Source organism: Diorhabda carinulata, chromosome 2, assembly GCF_026250575.1.
Source record: "Diorhabda carinulata isolate Delta chromosome 2, icDioCari1.1, whole genome shotgun sequence".
Lineage (NCBI taxonomy): Eukaryota > Metazoa > Arthropoda > Insecta > Coleoptera > Chrysomelidae > Diorhabda > Diorhabda carinulata.
Window position 1 is genome coordinate 2,136,428 of NC_079461.1, and position 19,330 is coordinate 2,155,757.

The 19,330-nt window shown below is 30.8% G+C and overlaps 4 protein-coding genes and 1 long non-coding RNA gene across 8 annotated transcripts in view; 3 read left to right on the top strand and 2 right to left on the bottom strand.

Moving 5' to 3' along the window:
* LOC130903897 (mucin-2-like) overlaps window positions 1–5,774 on the top strand; it is a 56,803-nt gene extending 51,029 nt beyond the window's left edge. Inside the window, exons 17-20 of the mRNA XM_057816266.1 lie at window positions 187–432; window positions 930–1,004; window positions 1,195–1,257; window positions 1,316–5,774. Of these exons, the coding sequence (XP_057672249.1) occupies window positions 187–432; window positions 930–1,004; window positions 1,195–1,257; window positions 1,316–5,618 (4,687 nt within the window). The 3' untranslated portion in view covers window positions 5,619–5,774. The remainder of the gene's footprint in view (window positions 1–186; window positions 433–929; window positions 1,005–1,194; window positions 1,258–1,315) is intronic.
* LOC130903900 (uncharacterized) overlaps window positions 1–6,999 on the bottom strand; it is a 23,499-nt gene extending 16,500 nt beyond the window's left edge. The window contains exon 1 of the long non-coding RNA XR_009060789.1: window positions 6,865–6,999. This is a non-coding gene — a long non-coding RNA (uncharacterized LOC130903900). The remainder of the gene's footprint in view (window positions 1–6,864) is intronic.
* On the top strand, window positions 6,895–11,928 carry LOC130903899 (uncharacterized). 3 transcript variants are annotated; one of them, XM_057816272.1, is made up of 4 exons: window positions 6,895–7,049; window positions 9,466–9,658; window positions 11,062–11,439; window positions 11,501–11,928. In XM_057816272.1, the coding sequence occupies exons 3-4, from the start codon at window positions 11,346–11,348 to the stop codon at window positions 11,845–11,847; spliced, it is 441 nt and encodes a 146-aa protein (XP_057672255.1). In that variant the 5' UTR covers window positions 6,895–7,049; window positions 9,466–9,658; window positions 11,062–11,345; the 3' UTR covers window positions 11,848–11,928. The 3 variants fall into 3 exon arrangements, with proteins under 3 accessions (XP_057672255.1, XP_057672254.1, XP_057672253.1); XM_057816271.1 differs by having other exon boundaries at window positions 7,045–7,277; XM_057816270.1 differs by lacking the exon at window positions 6,895–7,049 and adding an exon at window positions 8,755–8,826.
* Window positions 11,929–12,587: 659 nt separating this feature from the next.
* LOC130903993 (probable RNA 3'-terminal phosphate cyclase-like protein) lies at window positions 12,588–16,521 on the top strand. Of its 2 annotated transcripts, XM_057816476.1 has the most exons (4): window positions 12,613–12,722; window positions 12,780–12,995; window positions 13,054–13,544; window positions 14,623–15,101. In XM_057816476.1, the coding sequence occupies exons 1-4, from the start codon at window positions 12,707–12,709 to the stop codon at window positions 14,977–14,979; spliced, it is 1,080 nt and encodes a 359-aa protein (XP_057672459.1). In that variant the 5' UTR covers window positions 12,613–12,706; the 3' UTR covers window positions 14,980–15,101. The 2 variants fall into 2 exon arrangements, with proteins under 2 accessions (XP_057672458.1, XP_057672459.1); XM_057816475.1 differs by having other exon boundaries at window positions 12,588–12,995; window positions 14,623–16,521.
* LOC130903992 (uncharacterized) lies at window positions 16,503–19,178 on the bottom strand. The gene has a single exon (XM_057816474.1). The coding sequence runs from the start codon at window positions 19,021–19,023 to the stop codon at window positions 17,659–17,661; it is 1,365 nt and encodes a 454-aa protein (XP_057672457.1). The 5' UTR covers window positions 19,024–19,178; the 3' UTR covers window positions 16,503–17,658.
* Between the last annotated feature and the right edge of the window lie 152 nt (window positions 19,179–19,330).

Below are 19,330 nucleotides of genomic sequence, written 5' to 3' on the forward strand. Positions count from 1 at the left end.
AAAGCTAAACCCTCACTTTGCTGGGTATAATCCAGACCCCAGTGTAGAAGGTCTCTTCACAAGTTTTAGCCGAGCTCCTCAAATGATTTAGACCCTTCCTTTATAATTTTAGATTGTGCTTTATATAAAAGCTATATTGAACTTGCTAAAACATCAACTCGATACAAATACTTTGTTTTCTTTCAGGAATAAAATACTAGGAGAAGTACCTGTCGACGAAGACGACATTGAAGATGATGACGATACTGATTCGATTGAAGAGTTGGCTTCGACGACGAAAAAAACGAATATGCCCCAATACGTGAATATAAGACGACAGAGACCTTCTACAACTGAAGAAATTCCCGCTTCTCGTTATTCGGAGATCAGAAGAGGTACTACGACGGAATCTGTTTCTACAGAAGCGCCAATATCTTTATCCACTACATCGAAGTGAGTATTATGAATCTAATTATGAACTAACTAACGTTGTATCATAACTAAAGTCGATTTTCTATCAGCAATTACTTATGACGCATATATTTACCTGGTATGTCTCATAACCTCACATTTTGTGACAAGCAGGAACTCGTTCTGGCTTATTAAATACTTCATCAAAACTTTGTTTCCTGTTACGTGAAACGTGGATTGTAAAAATGGTTTGTTTGTTGAAAAAAAGTGACTGAGAAGCTCCAGAAAGTGAAAATGAGTGTTTTCGACCGAATTTCGATCTCAAAAACTGATAAAAACGTGCAAAAATCGAACAAACTTCGTTCAAACAGACGATTGAATGAGTGAAAGTTTAGATAACTCTATTGGTCAGTTTATAAAACATCTTCTTTGTTCTTGTAAGGAGAGATTTCGAAAATTTTGATAAAAAAATAGTTGCTAACACTAAAATCAAATTTCTTGTTAACAATTATTATTAGTATGACCAATATTAATTTCAGATACAAACAAATTCGACGAGGGACAACTACTGTCATTACGAAGAAGCCATCAACAGAGGAGACGCAATTTTTGAGGTTAGTTTTCGATAAAAACTATTTAAAACATTCAACTTGAATTTCGTTCAAAGCAAAACTAGAAAATTTGTTGAAAAGCCCCAGAAAGTAGTGATGAGTTAGACTTGTCTTGTTCTTGCGGCCTTGGAAGGTTAAGACCCGACAATCTCTCTTCGAAATTCGAAATCAAAAATTTTATTTTTAATTGCAGTACTGACGTTTCAAATGACGAAATCCCAGTAACCGAACCGGAATCATCGGAAACAGAATTGGGGTAAAATCAGTTATATCAAATTCAATAACCGTATCATAATCTTAATTGTTTTCAACAGGTCAACAACTTTGGACAAATCATCCGACGATACTAGTGAAGACAAAAGAAATACACTTAATGTAATAACAACAACAACAACTAAAACATTTATAACTACAACAGACGACATTTACACCGAAATTAATGAAACCAAAACAACCGAAAAGCCAAACTTACTTTCAAAGCCAAACCTATTTAATCCTATCCAAAGAAAACGGCCGCAACTATTTGAGCCAAGACCTTTTTCGAAACCGACGGAAGCTCCAACAAAACACCCAGCAACTCAAACAACTAAGGTGAGTTACGACTTTGATTCAAAGATCGATAAAATCGTTAAAGAAAAACCCAGTATAAACTTTAGATCTAGAGGCACTTCGAGATTTAATTCCCCGAAAACTGTAAACACTACCGATCAAGAAGATGAAAGCGAAATAAAACAAATAACACCGAAAAGACGATTGGGTGTTAGAGATAAATATACAGAAGATCACAGAACTTACAGACCATCTGAATTAGCAGATTTATCTTCTTTAACCGCCGTAGATTTTGATAATATCAAAGAATTACATGCGCAGACTAATCAACGAAGAAGAAGACCAACTACAACAACTCAATTACCCGAAAATGCGCAAAAATCAACGTCGCCTTTTAAAAGAAGAAGAATCAATGTGAATATAAACGATTTGAATAAAAATTCACCGACAACTGAAAGAAATACTGTCACGGATTCCTCGCCGTCGATATCACGAAACAGAAAAATCATTCGTAGATTTAGAACAAGGACACAAGAAGTAACGACACCTATTTCCACGACAACAACCGTATATGTAAAACCCACGAAATCACTATTAGACGTAGCTCTAAACGATAACGAAGTTGACGATGATAATTTCGAAGACGCAATCACAGAAGAATACGAAAATATCAAACTTTCAGAATCTAATATCAGAGAAAACAGTGACATTAACAGTTTCGGAATCGATCCAAAATTAGAAAATAAGATATTCGGAAAAAGTAGCGTTTTCGATAAAAAATTAGGACTCGTAGATGTATCTTCAACAGAAACAACAATAAGCAAAATCACACCAACCGAATCTTCTAAAATAACTTATATAAACTCCGAACCAGTATTTGGTAGAAAAAGAAAAATAATCCGTAAATTTCGACCAACATTTAATAGAAAAAATTCCACAGAACAAATTAACGAAGATCCCAAATCAAACGAATCGGAAACCATAGAAAAATTAAACCTACAAAATAAAACAGAAGAATCAAAAGTTCCTAAAAGAATATTCCGTCCAAGAGAAAACATCAGACGGTTCACTCCATTAATTATAGAACCGGAAACTACGTCCCCTAAATATTCGCAAAAAAATAGAGGTCCTAATAGAACCTACAGACCAAAATTCGACATCACAACTAGTACCGAATCATACGCTTCATCTCAAAAGTACAGTTTTGTACCAAGGCGTACTACTAAAGCTGCATCACAACGACCATCAACAACAATTGAACCGGATGAAAATACAGTTACAACTACTTCAACTCATAATCTAATAAGTACTAAAACAACTTCTCAACAACCAACAACAACCATTGAATCTGACGAAAATACCATTGCAACTACTTTAACTCGTAATTTAATAAGTACAGAATTTGAAACATCTGATACTGAATATTCAATTACCGAAGACACTACCACTGAAGAAAATATTAGTGACACAACAACAAAAATGGAAAATGTCGATATTGTACATACGGAAATTCCAGCCACGATGACTGTAGATGTTGAAACAACTACTATTAAATTAGAGGAAGCGGAAGTTACAACTGAAAGTTTGGATCAAACAACTGATACCGCAATCGCAACAGACACGACAACTGACACTCCTCTTGTCACTACAGAAGCTCTACAACAATCTACTGCGGAATACAAATCGAATATTCTACGACCAATTGAAACTAGACCCAAATTTATACCTTCTAAACTGAAAAACCTTAGTATAAATGAAAATACTGAAACTAGTAGCTTCAAACCAAGAATCAACTATAGAAATAAATTACAATCGACTACGATAAGTACATCTACCAGTGAAAAAGAAAAAGACGCGATATTATCCACTAAAATTAATAAAAGATTAAATAAATTTAGACCGAGTAGTAGAAACGAAGATATAAAGTCGCTAGAAAATAACCCACCTTTATCAATAAATAAAAATTTATACAAATATAAAAGACCGAAACAGATTACAAGATCTGAAGAAAATAACGACGAAATTATTGAAGATAATATATACGGCAGTTCCGTTAAGAAACAGTTATTGAACAACAATATAACACAACAAGATATTGATGATATTGAAGATGTTACAGTAGATAATGAACCCGATAGAGAAAAATCAGAAGAGAGTAATGAAAAAGAAGATGAAAGCATAGAAGTAACTGGTGTTTTAAAAGATATTAACGCTGATGGTATCTCCATGAAACCACTACATAAAGATGACAAGCTTATAGAAGAAAAAGCTACCGAATTAGATGTAGAAGAAATATCGACAACGGAATATTCACCTCATACCATAACATCATTAAACGAAACACCCACAACCGTTACAAATGTACCACAAACAACTGAAACTTTAATAAATGTTGACACTAGAAATGAAAATTCATTTGACAACCAACAATTTAGTACTGAAGAAAATATTGTTACATATAGGAAGCCTCTAAGAGAAGAAACTACCAAATCAATTAAAGAAGTAGATAAAATAAGTGACGATATTGAAGAAAAAGTCTCTAATCGTAAATATTCACCTTATATAAGTAGTACTACGATTAGACCGTCAAATAAACCTTACTTAAGGTCAAGTTTTCCTAAAACGGTTACAGAAGAATCACAATCAAAAGATATCAATTTGGTAAAAATTAGAAACAGAAATTTGTTCAATAACAGAAAACCCAATTCTAATCTTTTTAATCCGGAGGAGAAAGATGAAGAAAATAATGTCAATAATAGTAGAAATTATAGTAGATATATAAAACCTAAAAAAGAAGAAAGTTCTAAATCGGACGAGAAAGAAGACACAGTTGATAACAAAAAAGAAAAGTCGCCGAAACGTAAATATTCACCCAATGTCAGTAGTACTACACTTAGACCATCTAACAAACCTTATTACTTGGAACCCAGTTCTTCCACAGCTGTTCCACAAGAATTAAAAGATATCGATACTGATGCTGTAAGAACTAGAAACAAAAATTTGTTCAATAATCGAAAAGCAAATTTCAATATTTTCACTCATTCAACTACTCCTTCCACTGTAACAACCGATGAATCAATACCATCTACAACTATAGTACCAGAAGAAACATCTACTTACATTGATACTGATATTACTTACAACACATCACCTCTGCCCGAATCTACGAGTCTTATTCATGTATTTGCGGAAAAAGATGAGAAAATCGAAAGTGAAAAAACTAATGAATCAATGACAAACAAAGTTGAACGACTTATTGAAGTTAATAGAATTGTAAATGTGAAAACTAAAGAAGATAAAGTTAAAAATCACCACGTGGAACATGTCACCGATGAAGAATCGTCTATTTTAGACAAAATAGGCGCTATAAATAGAGTAACAGTTATAAAAGTAGTCGATAAAGATGGTAAATTGTTGGATAATAACGAATCGAATTATACTCATACCACAGAGTCGCCTATAAAATCTTCTGTAGATATGATCATACAAATCGCAAAAATAGAGGAAGTTCCAAGTAAGAATCTGGAAAAAATAAACTTAACAAATATTTCAGTCGATATTAACTCACCTGTATCACAAAGAGAAGAAAGGAAATTAGATTTAACAGGAAGTAAAATAGATTATAGTAAACATGAAAGCAATGGTAAGGCCGAGATATTCGGAGGACTTTCTCATATAAATATCATAACACCAAGATCTGTACACCTAACTGAATCGTCGACGATAGCTTTAGAAGGATTATTCCAAACTGAAAAACCAAATATTTTCACGAATAAAAATTCTATCAATGAAGAATTGCTAGAAACGGAAAATTCGAAATTTGTAAACATAAGAGTGCTACAACCAGATGAAGGTTACAGAACAAATAAAAAAATACTTGAAAAACCGAAAATAATTCCGATAAAGATATTGAAACAAGATGACGATATCGTGATGAAAGCGAAAGTAGTAGAAGTATCAACTAAATCGCAATTTAACATGTTTAAAATAGTTCCCATTAAAGTAGAAACTGCCAAACATCTACCACCCCCGTTACCTTTAATAAGGATAAATAGACAATATAATTAATACACTTTATTATAATTTTAATTAATTTAAATTTAGATTTAATTTATGCTGTGTGTATATACAAAATGTTCTTGTTGTTGTTATAAAAATGATGTATGTTTGATAATCGGTGTAAATACTAAGCACCTTGTAATATATTGAGCACTGTACACTTTATTGTTAGTTTTGATTGTTTAATTTGAAACATATCCAACTAACCACCCCTATTAGTCCGAAAACTACCAATCCTAAACTTTCAGTGATTATGATGTTTTAAATTTAACACGAAAACAAACTATCGATCAATACAATTTTTACCATGACACACTTTATATTTTTCTAATGAAAAAATAAACACAATAAGTACACTTAATCTTCAATTAAAAACGTCGTTTTTTGATGCCCTTCATTTTAACTTCCTCTGACAGCTGTCATCATTTGCATACATAAAAATTCTTGCTTAATATGTGCCTAAGAGTTCATTTAATGTGTGTACTAAGTAATCTATATTGAATATTAAAACTACTATTACTTATCTAAAATTTCCAAATTAAGTAAAAAATTATTTACATTAACTTACATACATGCATTTTCATGTATTTTCTGCACAAAAAATATGCTATGATTACATATTCTAACAGTAAAAATAAATATTTACGCACACGACAAAGTAGCATTAGCCACTTCGTTTTGACTTTGTAATTTTCAACTAAATGTTAGATTTGTAGACAGGGATATTAATTTAAATCCTAATATTTGATTAAAGTGATAATAAAAGTAAAAGTTTGATTTCTTATATCTATTATAATTTTAAGGATATGAGGATAGTTCTTACCTTGTATTAACACAAAAAAACAAATGTACGAGAGCAAATTTTATTTACGTTACTAGACTTTGAGAATAGTATGAAGATATAGAAAAAGTTGAACAATGCATTGTTGGTTTATAATAACATCAAAATAGTTTCTTTTAAGTTTAATAAATGTATATGTACGAATTTGAGACCTAAATATATTGGAACATCCCTAAATTGTTAAATTGTGTATTATTAACAAATACTTCTTTTTCCAATGAAAGCAAATCAATTTACTTTATTAATACCTTATTTTTTGGAATCAATAGAGGGGCATTACTTTGAAATATATTATAACATAATTGATTAAAATATTTCGCATCGATAAAGGTGTAATGAAACTTTTTTTACATCAAGTAAAAGAAATAAGATTAGACTGGATATCTATTAAACATTTCTCATATTTGAACTTACCTCTCACATGGCCTTAAAGGTTAATTGGCCATTATTTCCACATTCTTGCTCAAAATAGTGATTTAATGATACAGAGTTTGTAGCAACGATTAACAAATTTGTAAACAATTTGATAACGTCCAACAAACATATAAAATTACCACCCGTCAGTTTGCACTTCTAGATCTTCAATTGTAACAACAAAGGTTAGAATAAAATTTGAAATGTGTATACAATTATAACACTTAAATATTACTAAAAAACTGTTTTGACCAATTCGAGGTTATAATAGGTTATCCATAACGCATTGAAACGGTAAAGTGGTTTCTAACCTATATAAATAAAGTGTGAAAAACATTTCCCATTATAAATATAAAATTTTCAAAGTTTCTAATACTCGATATGTGTTTAAAAGAAAACTCTTAATTTTGAAGGTAAGTTTATTTATGTTTTCTTCATCATATAAACAGCTACAAAACTTGTATCATCATTACGCTTTAGATATTAATCATTTCATTGCCTTGATTTTTGTTCGGTGTTCATGGATAGGAAATAATATGATTTTCTCAAACGACAAAAATTGTTAATTTCTGTTCAATAAAGCCAGATATATATTTAATTTATATTTACAAATTTGTAAAGAACAAACGCTTTCAGCAAATTACCAAACCAATTATTTCTGGTGTTCTGCATGATTAAAAATTCATTCCAGCTGTTTGCAAATTAAGATTTTTAAAATTAATCATAATATAACGGTTTTCATTATATAAACTTGAAAAAAACACTGTAGGTATATTATTTCTCACTCTATTGGAAATCACTTTTACACGATAAGAATAAATCATGAGAAAGTTATTTCACTCAATGAAACGCAATTAATTAACTTTATTTTTATCAACACTTCATACAAAAACCTGTTTTGTTGTTCAATAATTATCGAAATTTCGTTTTTGAATCGCGATTCTTACAAATATGGATGAGTAGGTAATCATTAAATGTGGTAGAAAGGTGAGTCAGGAAAAGTGATATTACAATAACCTTGAAAACGAAAGTGAAATATGCAGAAGAATTGTTAAAATTAATCAATTGTTTTCGATTAAGTTTTCGTATTAAATTGATTAATTAATAGAAAAAAGAACTGCCAAAATTAATGTAAATACCTACATAATATTCTATTGATATTTATATAACCACCGATAAACCTAATTTTACTAATTAGTTCGGGTAACCGAAGAGATGTGGTCGTTGAGAAACTGCTTAATGCTATTAGAAAAATAGAAATGCTTGTCCGCGGTTACGAATATAATAACCTTATTTGTTAGGAATCTAATTATTGTGGTCAAATACGGTAATTAATCATTAAACTGTAATATTAAATTATATAAAATAAAGTTATCCGTCAATGAACTGTGCAATGATACTTTAGTTAGGAAATATAGAAAATCTGCGACTTCTGAAAGACTTTCCCATGATAATAAGATAGCATAACAAATATTAAAGACTAGAAGAGTGAATGACAGAAAAGCTATGACGTAACAAACAAAAAAATATACTAAAAAACATCTTCCAAATAACTGAGTGTGCCAAAATATACAGAATATCGAAATGAATAAATTTGAATACAGATTTCAGAGAAAAAAAATTCTTGAATGTTTGGAAGTCCACTCTATTTTTGGTCATAAAAAATCAATATTTGCAATATTTTTTCCTCATTTTGTTTATCTGTTTTACGTGTTTAAAATGAGATCTAAGTTTAAGAACTAAGCTTTCAACACTTTAATGGTTGACAAAAAAAATATATTACTACTTTTATTAACAAAAAGCAAAATTTTATACTCTAATTGAATAATTTTGAAACTTACGCAACGTTTCAAAAAAAAAAAGAAGAAAGAGAATCCTAACCTAACTTAAAAGATTTCTAATTATTTGTAAAAATTGTATAAAATATGATTATCATTTGTTTTTTTTTAAATAGTTCGTTTTGTAAGTATTTTTCAAAAAAACATGATAAATTCGTTAGAAAAATTATTAAATAAACTACATATCGAGGGATTTATAGTTTTTGGATTTTTTTATTGTACAAACAAAAGTCTTAAAATATGGGTTTTCAAACTTAGGTGCCACTTTTGTCTTAAATGCGACAAAAAACGATCAAAATTAAAGAAAACCATTGGAAATATCAATTTTTCCATTTTTTATTATCAAAAATATGGCGGACCCCACTTCCAAATAATAACTAAAGATTCTTGTATTAAATTTCGATCAAATACTTTATAATTTCTGCTAAACAGGTGAAAGATTATAGATGACAAAGTTTGGGAAATGAAACTCCACAAGACATAAACATTTATTCGCATTAAATATTATACAAGAATAAACTAACCTAAATGTGTTATCTAAATTACTTTTTTTACGCTATAAGTCTATTAATTTCAAGGAAATGAATTAATCCATCGTAACTCACCTTGTAAATAAACCGACCGTTTTTCAATTTGTGCTAATCCACTAAACCACTAATAATTCACTTTTTAACAATGTAGTTTAAAAAATAGCTATTTAACAGAATATTTACATATATTTCACTCATAAAACTAATCATATAAACAAAACTAAAAATTTCAGGTACCATTTAGAACCTTCTTAAGAAGAAGAACCACATTTCCGAAGAGATCTCAAAATACGAATTCCAATTCGACTCCAGCAACGACTACAAACATTCCTTCACAACCTCCGTCAAGATTCTCAAAACCGACTGGCCCGTCTCGTAGAATAAACAAGACGAGAACAACTACTATTAAATCATTAGAAAGTCAAGGTGAGATAAAAAAAAATCCTGGTAAGAAATTTTGTGGTACAGATATGGTGGGATAGAGGTTTAAAATTAATGTTATGGTTATGGTTTGATAATTCTTATAAACCGGGACGTTAGCAATCACGTATATGTTTTTTAGATAAAAATAAAATTAGGTTAGAAATTTATCACGTGATTAGAGGGGCGTTAATACTATAATCACATTATAATGATATAACCAGTGGCGGCGTAGGAATAGGAATAATAATTTTAAATATGTATACACTGATATTTTGATGTAGAATTTATATATTTCAAATATTTGACGTGTATTTTACGGAAATTAGAGGGTAGAGGATCTCAACATGCACGAACGTACCAATGTCGTAATCGTCCAGGAGACAGCGGGTTTTTTTTTCAAGAAATTTTATCCCAGCTGAATTTAATACATTACGCTGTAGACACATTGAGCTGCGTCAAAGGAACCAACCAACCACACACTCTAACGCGTGGATGTCACGTGTTTTGTATGAATAACCAGTTTTTGTTAATAATTTAGTAGTAACAAACATCGTTTGACACCCAACTTGAGTGGAATATTTAGATTTATACATATTTTCGTTGTAACTTCGCATTTGCTTATACAGGGTGATAGGGAAAAACAGTTAAACTAAAATCTATGGGATTTGTGAGTTTTTGTCTAAATTTTCTTCTGGATGGAGAAGGGAAGTTCTGGAAGGGGCATTTTCCCCATAAGCTCCTGATTTTGTGATCGTAAAACTTGTAATTTTCTCTATTATTGTTATTAAAAGTTTGGAAAAGTAACTTGAGTAGTTTATATGTTCGAAAGCTTGAGATTAAAATATATTTATTCATCCAAACAAAGTTCAGAGCGCTCTAATCATTGGGGGTACATTTGATCTACCATATTATTAATGGGAAATGAAAACAGATTTTTGAAGGACTTGAAATGAAAACGGAAACTTAAAAAGGTTAGGTTCTACATCTGAAAGAATTTAAGGTTCATTTGAACTACTGCTTTAATTCTCAACTAATAATTAGTTTTAAATTGTTTTTTCTTAATCTAAACAACTGTAATTTGTTTTATCTTTTTAAAATTATTGTCCAAATTTTACTTATTTTTGGTGAATCGTCACTAGGAAGTTCTAGAAGGGATTAGAATTTTGTGATTCTCCCAGACTATGTAGTGGCAGCACTGCCCCAGTCTCCCTTCCTTTGTTCAGCTGTACGTTAGAAGGTGAATGTTGGGCGCAAACGTTGGACGCATCGTGTAGTGGCAGCACTGCATCCAACCTTCTCATTTTAATTTAAAAATTAATTTTATGATTTAGTTTTCTGTTATCTGTTTTAACATATATTTGGCTTTGTTCTACGAAATTTGTTTTGAGATAATATGATTTTTCCAGAAACTTCTACCACGACCAAACCCAATACGAATGTTTCTTCCGGTTTCGTACGAAGACCTTTTATACGTCGACCGACAAGACCTACAACAACAACAACGAAACTTTTCGGTTTAGTAGCAAATTCAGACCAAAAAACATCAGATGGTTTGGATCCTACTGATAAACCGATAGAAGTTAAAAATTCGATTCGTACAAACACGCAAAATATATCTCTAGTACTCCCGCCAATCCAGTATAATTCAATCGATGCTACGAGACCCGATTACCTCTTATTCAATGACGTTATGAGTACTACCGCTCAGCCTAGAAGAAGTACCGTCACGCCAACTCACCATTCCTCGACAACCACTCGACCTAAAGTGTACCATACCTCGAGAAGTAAGTACCAAGGGGTTTAAAAAATTTCCATTAATGGAGCAAGAAAAATATTTAATTTTAGTTCGTCCAGCTATAAAGCATACAATAGCTAATACAAGTCCATACCAAACAGATTTATTCGGCAACATTCATCGTTCGAATCTTGAAAGCGACAGTTTATATCCCAGTGTCTTAATGGATCAATTACCAGCTCAAACCAAAGTTTTGTTACACGGTAACGGGTTAATAGAATGTTTAGACCAAGGAAACTTCCCCCACCCTGCTTCCTGCAAGAAGTTCATATCATGTTCTAAAATGGAAAACGGAAAAATGATCGGATGGGAATATACGTGTCCGAGAAATTTGAGCTTCGATCCCATTGGAGGAATTTGTAATTGGTCTACTGATGTGTTATGTGATGTTAATTAATTCATGTATTAAAATAAATTATGTGAATCATTTTTATGGTCTCAATATTTATATTTGTAAGAATAATAAATTTACTCAACATATATTTGTTTTATTTTAAGAATCCTATTTTCTTAAACTTATCTAGTATTAGGTACACGATCACAACCTCTTGATCGCTGATTTCGTCAATCCATTTGTCATAATCGCCGCGTGAACACATGTTTTTATGAGTGTCACTGTTCACGTTGATATTAATTTTGTACGTTTATGCCACAGAACATATCTTGTGGTTTATTCTGGATATTTCACGACACTAGTAAAGTTTCTAACTCTATTGCAAACTCTTTTTTGAATTGAGGAAACGAAGATAAAGTTGGAAAGTTGGATTCAAACAAGCAAGCGTGTCATCTACTTTGCACAGCGTTTAATGTCAGACTGACCAAAGATTATTGACACGGACTAAGATCAATTCGGTCCTGTGATTCTACGTTTAAACTTGATGTGATCATAGGATCGTAATCAAGATTGCAACTTTTTACTTCTTAGATCTTTTTATATTTTTTCGTAATGATTCATTGATTATACGTCTATTTTGATAAAAAACTAATTAAAAATAATAGGTTAAAAATTTGACATATTATTTCAAAATTTCCAAATATTTTGTGGTCATTTACACCATTCAACATCGTACGTCAGCAATGTGGATCGTGATTATTGATTTGGATCTCTGATCTAAATCATCTAAAAAGTTATTTTTCATAACCCTACATTAACCTATAATTTCGTATTTAGTAAAAGTGAATGTTGACTGTAAATACCAGAATAATTGGTTTTTTTCACGTATATACTAAAAAATAAATTTGATATAATTGCAAGAATGCCAGCGAAAAGGGGTAATACATTAATATACAAAGGAAGCAATTACTTGAGGCAAAGATTAATTCTTTCAGTCTTAAGTGGTAGGCCTGTTCAAATAACTGATATACGGATCCAAGATGAAGAACCAGGTTTAAAAGAATTCGAAGTCAATTTAATAAGACTATTAGATAAAGTAACAAATGGTACAATAATTGAATTAAATGAAACAGGAACATCATTATATTTTCAACCAGGTCTATTGTATGGTGGTGCTATTGAACATGATTGTTGTACAGAAAGAGGCATAGGTTTGTAAACTGTTAATATTTTATATAATCAAACAGAAACTTTGTATTTGCATTGTAGGGTACTATTTGGAAGCTCTAGTTATGTTTGGCATATTTTGTAAACAGCCATTAAATGTCAAATTAAAAGGGGTAACTTCCAATAATATTGACCCCTCGGTTGATCTAATAAAAACGTCTTTACTTCAAACATTAAAAAAATTTGTATTAGACGATGATGATTTGGAATTAAAAATTTGTAAAAGAGGTATGAGACCATTAGGAGGAGGTGAAGTGATATTCAGATGTCCAGTAAGGAAACAGACAAGACCGGTACAGTTATATAAAAGTGGAATGGTGAAAAGAATTAGAGGAACAGCTTATGCTTTAAAAGTATCTCCGGCTATGGCAAATAGAATAGTAGAAAAGGCTAAGGGAGTACTGTTGAATTTTATTCCTGATGTTTACATTAGTGTGGATCAATGCAATGGGAAACAAGCTGGAAATAGTCCAGGATTTGGAATTCACTTATTGGCTGAAACTAATGAAGGGACATTTTATTCAGCAGAACAGGTAAAATTTGGCATTATTATATTATTAGAGCAAAATTTATATGTGATATTTGTAATCTGATGGAATTTTACTTGAAAAACATACCAAGACTAAGACAATCTAATAGTTTCGTAACCATATCAGTTAAGAAATATGAGGAACTTCTCCTTAAACTACATTCAACTGGTGGTCGGTCTTCTGACAGTTCACTGCCCCGTCAAATACTATTTTAAGACGATGGGCAAGACAGAGAACAACTGCAGATTCTGCTAGCAAGCCATAGAGACACAGAACATCTACTGTGGGAATGTCCATCCAAAGACCTAGGTACCTCAAAGGGGAAGTGGAATATGAAAAACCCAAAAAATAGGCTCCTTTGGGAGGAATATATTTATCTTCTAGGAAGCTGGGAATTTCCTGCATATTTCACAAAAGATTTTGTACTTTGAAAGGGGTAGTGTTAATACTATGGGAAGTAGGATATAAAAATCCTTAAAAAATAGCCTCCTTTGGGAGCAGGAATCAAAATATTTTATAGGAAGCTGCAAATGTCCTGCCTACTTCAACTAAAGACTTGGCACCTTCAAGGGTTGGTTTTAATACCTTGGGAAGTGGGATATAAAATCTTAAGAAAAATATCGTCCTTTGGGAGAAATCTTTTCATTTTCTAGGTAAAGCTATAGAGTTGCTGAAAAGTCAAAACTACTGCCCAAACAATATGATTCATTAATTAGTAAAAAATGGTAACGATACTTTTTGGATTCAAACCGTCTTGTATCAAACACTAATATGACATTTATATTATAAATCAATATCTAAATTTTTCTCAACGTTAACCAGCTTTTTGAAATATTAGTAATCACAGGTTGTTATTTTAAATAAATAGTAGTTTTGGGAGGCATTAAAAATATTTGAAATACAACTGAATTGTAGAACATAAGAGTAGAAGTCAGCCAAAAAAAGTATAACGTTGAAAATAATAGAAAGAGTAAAGATGATAGGTATAGGAACTAACTTGAAATTTTATTAGATATATATATATATAGTTTTATTGAAACGTCAAAAGTAAGCTAAGCCCTCACTCTCAGTATTTTTTTAGGTGTCAAATGTTGTAGCAAATGGTGAGGAACCTTCTATACCAGAAGATCTAGGAATTGCTGCTGCTCAAAGGCTATTATACGAAATATATCTTGGTGGAGTAGTGGACTCGACATCTCAATCACTGGCAATTTTATGTATGGCTTTAGGTGATAAAGATGTTTCAAAATTAGTCACAGGTCCTCTATCAGATTATTCAATATGGTTTTTAAGACATTTGAGAGATTTTCTTGGTGTTACCTTCAAATTAGAACCTTTCGTAGAAGATGAAGAGTATAGTAAAAATGGTTCATCTTCAAAAGTTTTATTAACTAGTATAGGAATTGGATATACCAATATAAGTAAAAGAACTCTTTAATTTTGATAATTGATTTTTTAATTATATCACCTTCATGTCATAAAGTTAGCTCCAAATTTTGTTTTTAGCTTCTGAGCAATATTTAATTCCTTCAAAATAATACAAAAGGTCTTTTTTATATATATACTCATTATATAACTTTTCCACCTACCCCATAGGTTACTCCTCTAACTTTTTTCAAATACATTTTTTAATTATATACAGGGAAGAAATTTGTTCATTCTATGAGAAAAAAAATCTACTACAGCCCCTTTTAGATTTTTAAATTTGGTAATTCCCTAATGAAGTACATAATTGATGTTAGAAACAGGATCCAATAAAAAAATATCAACAGGTTATTTTTTGTTAAATCAGTTAATATCACCAATTTTCATTGCTGTAGGTGTTTTCATAATTTTACATAAACGCATATTCCATTTTCATAAAATAAAATTAGTGCTCAAATTCAACATTAAAAAGATTCCAACTGATATGTACAGTTTTGTGTATTGATGAGTGAATGAACATATTGTAATCTATTTCCTTCCCCGATTAATATTTGTTTGGTCTAAATGGTACAGAAAACAATGAGGAATGTAGATACTGGAAGAAAATACTCGGATACCAAATAATTAAAGTCTCCTGTAGCATTCATTTGAAAATATGGGTTAAAACAATCTTCTATTGTCAAATGTGATGCTTTGGATAGTTTGGGATCATTATTGATGGTTCATATAGTACCAATTCCTTTGAACTATGCTCTAATGTATCTTTATCTTCCATTTTTTTCAACCATATATCTTTTAGTTGTCTTGAGGGTTGTTACAAGAACTAAATCTGTATATATTGTTTAGATATTAAATAATTCTGAGTTACTTTTACTAATTAAGTATTCCCATGGTATGAAATTACTCCGCATTCTTTTCTTGGTGGATTTTCAGTAGGAAACAAGCACGTCAATAGTTACATTCTTTCGGGCAGTGTGTTCTTGAAAATTTTTGGTTGACTATCATCTTTCGTGACATAAGAAATTTTATCTTTTGAGTTACACATCTTAGATTACCACACTATTTCTTCAACATTTTCAGGCCTGATACTAAACTCTACTTCATTACGTAGTGACAATGTTTTCTTTGTGTGGATTTTTAAAAATGTATATTCCAATCACCTTATTTTTGTTTCACAAACAACAAAAAACAACCAAAATCTAGAAAACAAAGTTTCACTATATTTCCACTTTCTCCGCTTAATGTTAAAAGTTGTTTCTCAAAATGCACTAATCACTATCTTCAACCAATAAGTTCACCAAAAGCTGTATATTCTTTTAAAGTTTTTATTATCGATTTTATTTATTAAAAAAGAGTTATTTCACTTCTTCACTCACAAATGTTCTCACTACCTGGTTATATCTTGTTAAAATTCACATTATACTCAACATTTATTAGTTTTTAAAACAGTAGCTATTTCACATTTTACCACACTATATTGGTGAATAAAAAAATCAACTTAATATATACAAGGTGAACCTGAAATAAAATATATGCTTCCAGTTGTAATTTTTAATACAAATTGTTATAATTTTCACAAGATAACCTTTCAAAACTTTTTACATTCCTGGATAATTTTGATGATGATATTTCAAGCTAATTCTACATTTAGGACACATATCTGAATCACATTTTACAAAAAACAAAAGAAAAAATCGGGTATATATGTTTATTTCATATGAATTGAAATTAAGTCTATGCCAACTAGATTATGAGCGTTTACGTAGTGGGACCGTGGCAAATTAAACACCAACCTGTATATATTTCCGAGCTTTCAGATACTTATGTATTCAACGTCTGGGAATCAAGAATTGCGGTGCGGTAAATTTTGTAATATCTTTTAATATTTCTATCAGGTTGATGAATCTAATGTTATTATTATAAAATTTATCACGCCAAAATTCTGAACTAATTGATTCCCAGATTCGAAAGCTCGGAATATATTGGAGTTAGTACACTTTGGTGTTTAATTTTGCCACAACTCCTCAACGAAAACGCTTATATATATGTATATGTATATATGAGGATTGAATTATTTCAGGTTAACCATAATTATAAAATTATTAGAAAACTTATCTATCCAAGGAATATGTTTTTTTTTTCATGAATGGCTAGTGTAAAAATATTTATTAATGTGATGTACATACATAAAATAATTATATATACAAGGTCAGTAAAAGAAAAGAAGGCAAAACAAATGGAAATTATATCAAAAGAAATTAGAGAACTACCATTGCATTGGGATCTCCAAATTAAAAATTTTCGAAATAAAAAAAAATAAATAAAAGCCAGAACTCTACACAGAAAAATCATCAGACCTAAAATAAAGTGAAGGTTTTCCTAATGAAGAAAATTTCTTCAAAATTATAGCAATACTGTTCAATCTACAAGCCAGAAAAATAAATTATAGATTCCAAACTTATTAAAAAAAGAAAAAGAAAAGCAATGTAGATAACAAAATCATCTTAAAAACATTATAAGTAATAACAATGATTCAGAGACAAAAAAATGAACATTTTAACCTAGTATCTGGATTATTCGGTGAATTTTTAGTGATACTAGACATCTTCTAACAAGCGATATTTATATTAAACTTAAAGATTAAAGTACAGAACATCCGAATCTTTGGAAATAACTGTTAAAGCAAAGAATTTCAAGTCAGTCTTTTCAGTTCCACATATTTGTTAGGACACTTAACAGCAATATGACCTCTCTTTCTACATTTGTAACATAGTGGTGCATGACGACAAACTTCTGCTATGTGACCAATCTTGCCACATGTATAACACTTTTTGTTGTTCATATCTTCAGATTTCGGATTGTCACGAGTTGTAGTGGAATAACTCAAGTTTCTTTCTTCATATTCTTCCTCTAATGATTCTGGTTCTGGAAGCTCAGCGCTTAAACCATAATTTGGTATTTTAACCAAAAATTGAGAATACAATGTTTCTGGGGTCAAGAAATTATATTCTTTCGCTTGATTTTGGAGGTATGGATCATTCAATCCGTCAATCAAACATGATACAGCATTCATACCAGATATTTTACAATATTCTATTAAATACATTTTAGCAAAATAATATTCTGTAATAGTCTCATCTGGCCGTTTAATTCTATCTACTAATAAACGCAATGCACTAGCAAAATCAAAGGTATCAGGAAATGTTTTTGTAATCAACATTTTTAACTCAGGCCAAGTATACTCAAAAACATTTAAAGTTTTGAACCAAGCCTTCATTAAACCAGACATTTTAGTTTGTAAATAATTAATACAAGCAGTATCGTCATAGTTTCTATCCAAACAATATTCATTTATTTCATTCAGCCACAATGATGTACTAATTTTTGTATTTTTACCACCTGCCTCAACAATATCTTTATTTTTTTGTGAAGAATCTATATTTGTTGCTAGAGATTTACTGTGTACTAATAATTCTATCATTCTCTCCAATCTATCAATTCTATCATCAGATTTACTACTTCCTTCATCATTTAATGGCTTACTAACTGTGTCTCTCCTTTCACCTTTACTGCTATTGCCATCTAACGGTTCATCATTATGTCGTCTATCAGTATACTCAATTCTATCGAACGATCTCCTATCTCCATGCCTGTCAGATGTGGATCTCTTATATTCTCTATCCTCAAACTTCCTTTTTCCACCATCAAGTGATTTTCTCTTATCAATTCTACCATTATTACTTGGTCCAGGAGTTGGCGGCCTATAACATGATGTCTGTTTATATTCGAAAATAGAGGGGTCGGAAAGCATATCTAAATTATTTGGAAAGTGCTGCACATTTTCCTCATTTTGTAAATATTCCGATCGAGCTCTTTTATCTGAAACATGATGTTCTCTTCGCCTTCTACCACGTTTTTCAATTCCACGATTGTAACTCTTATATTCGTCTCTATGCTGAATTAGCTCTCCAACACTAATATCACTCAAAGAACTGATACTAAAAGTTTCTACGTCCATCTGTTCGGAATGCCTTCGAGGACTCCTACTTCTACGCATATCTTAATAAATATTTCTTCACTGAATCATTCAAAATCAAACACATGAAAAATAACTGTAAACAGTATCTAAACACAAGCTAACATAGTCTTGTTTAAACTTATTCCATAAAACCGAAAATTGACATTTTTGACATAACGCATCTCGGGTGAATTCCACTAACCGTTCATGGCGCCTTAAATTATCTTTTGTGTTCACGATTATAACGGTCTAGACTAAGTGGAACAGAAAAGATTGTGAGCATAATTGTCGTGAGTGCTTAGTTGAATGCATCCATCACCAGAATAATTTAACCCCGATCATTATC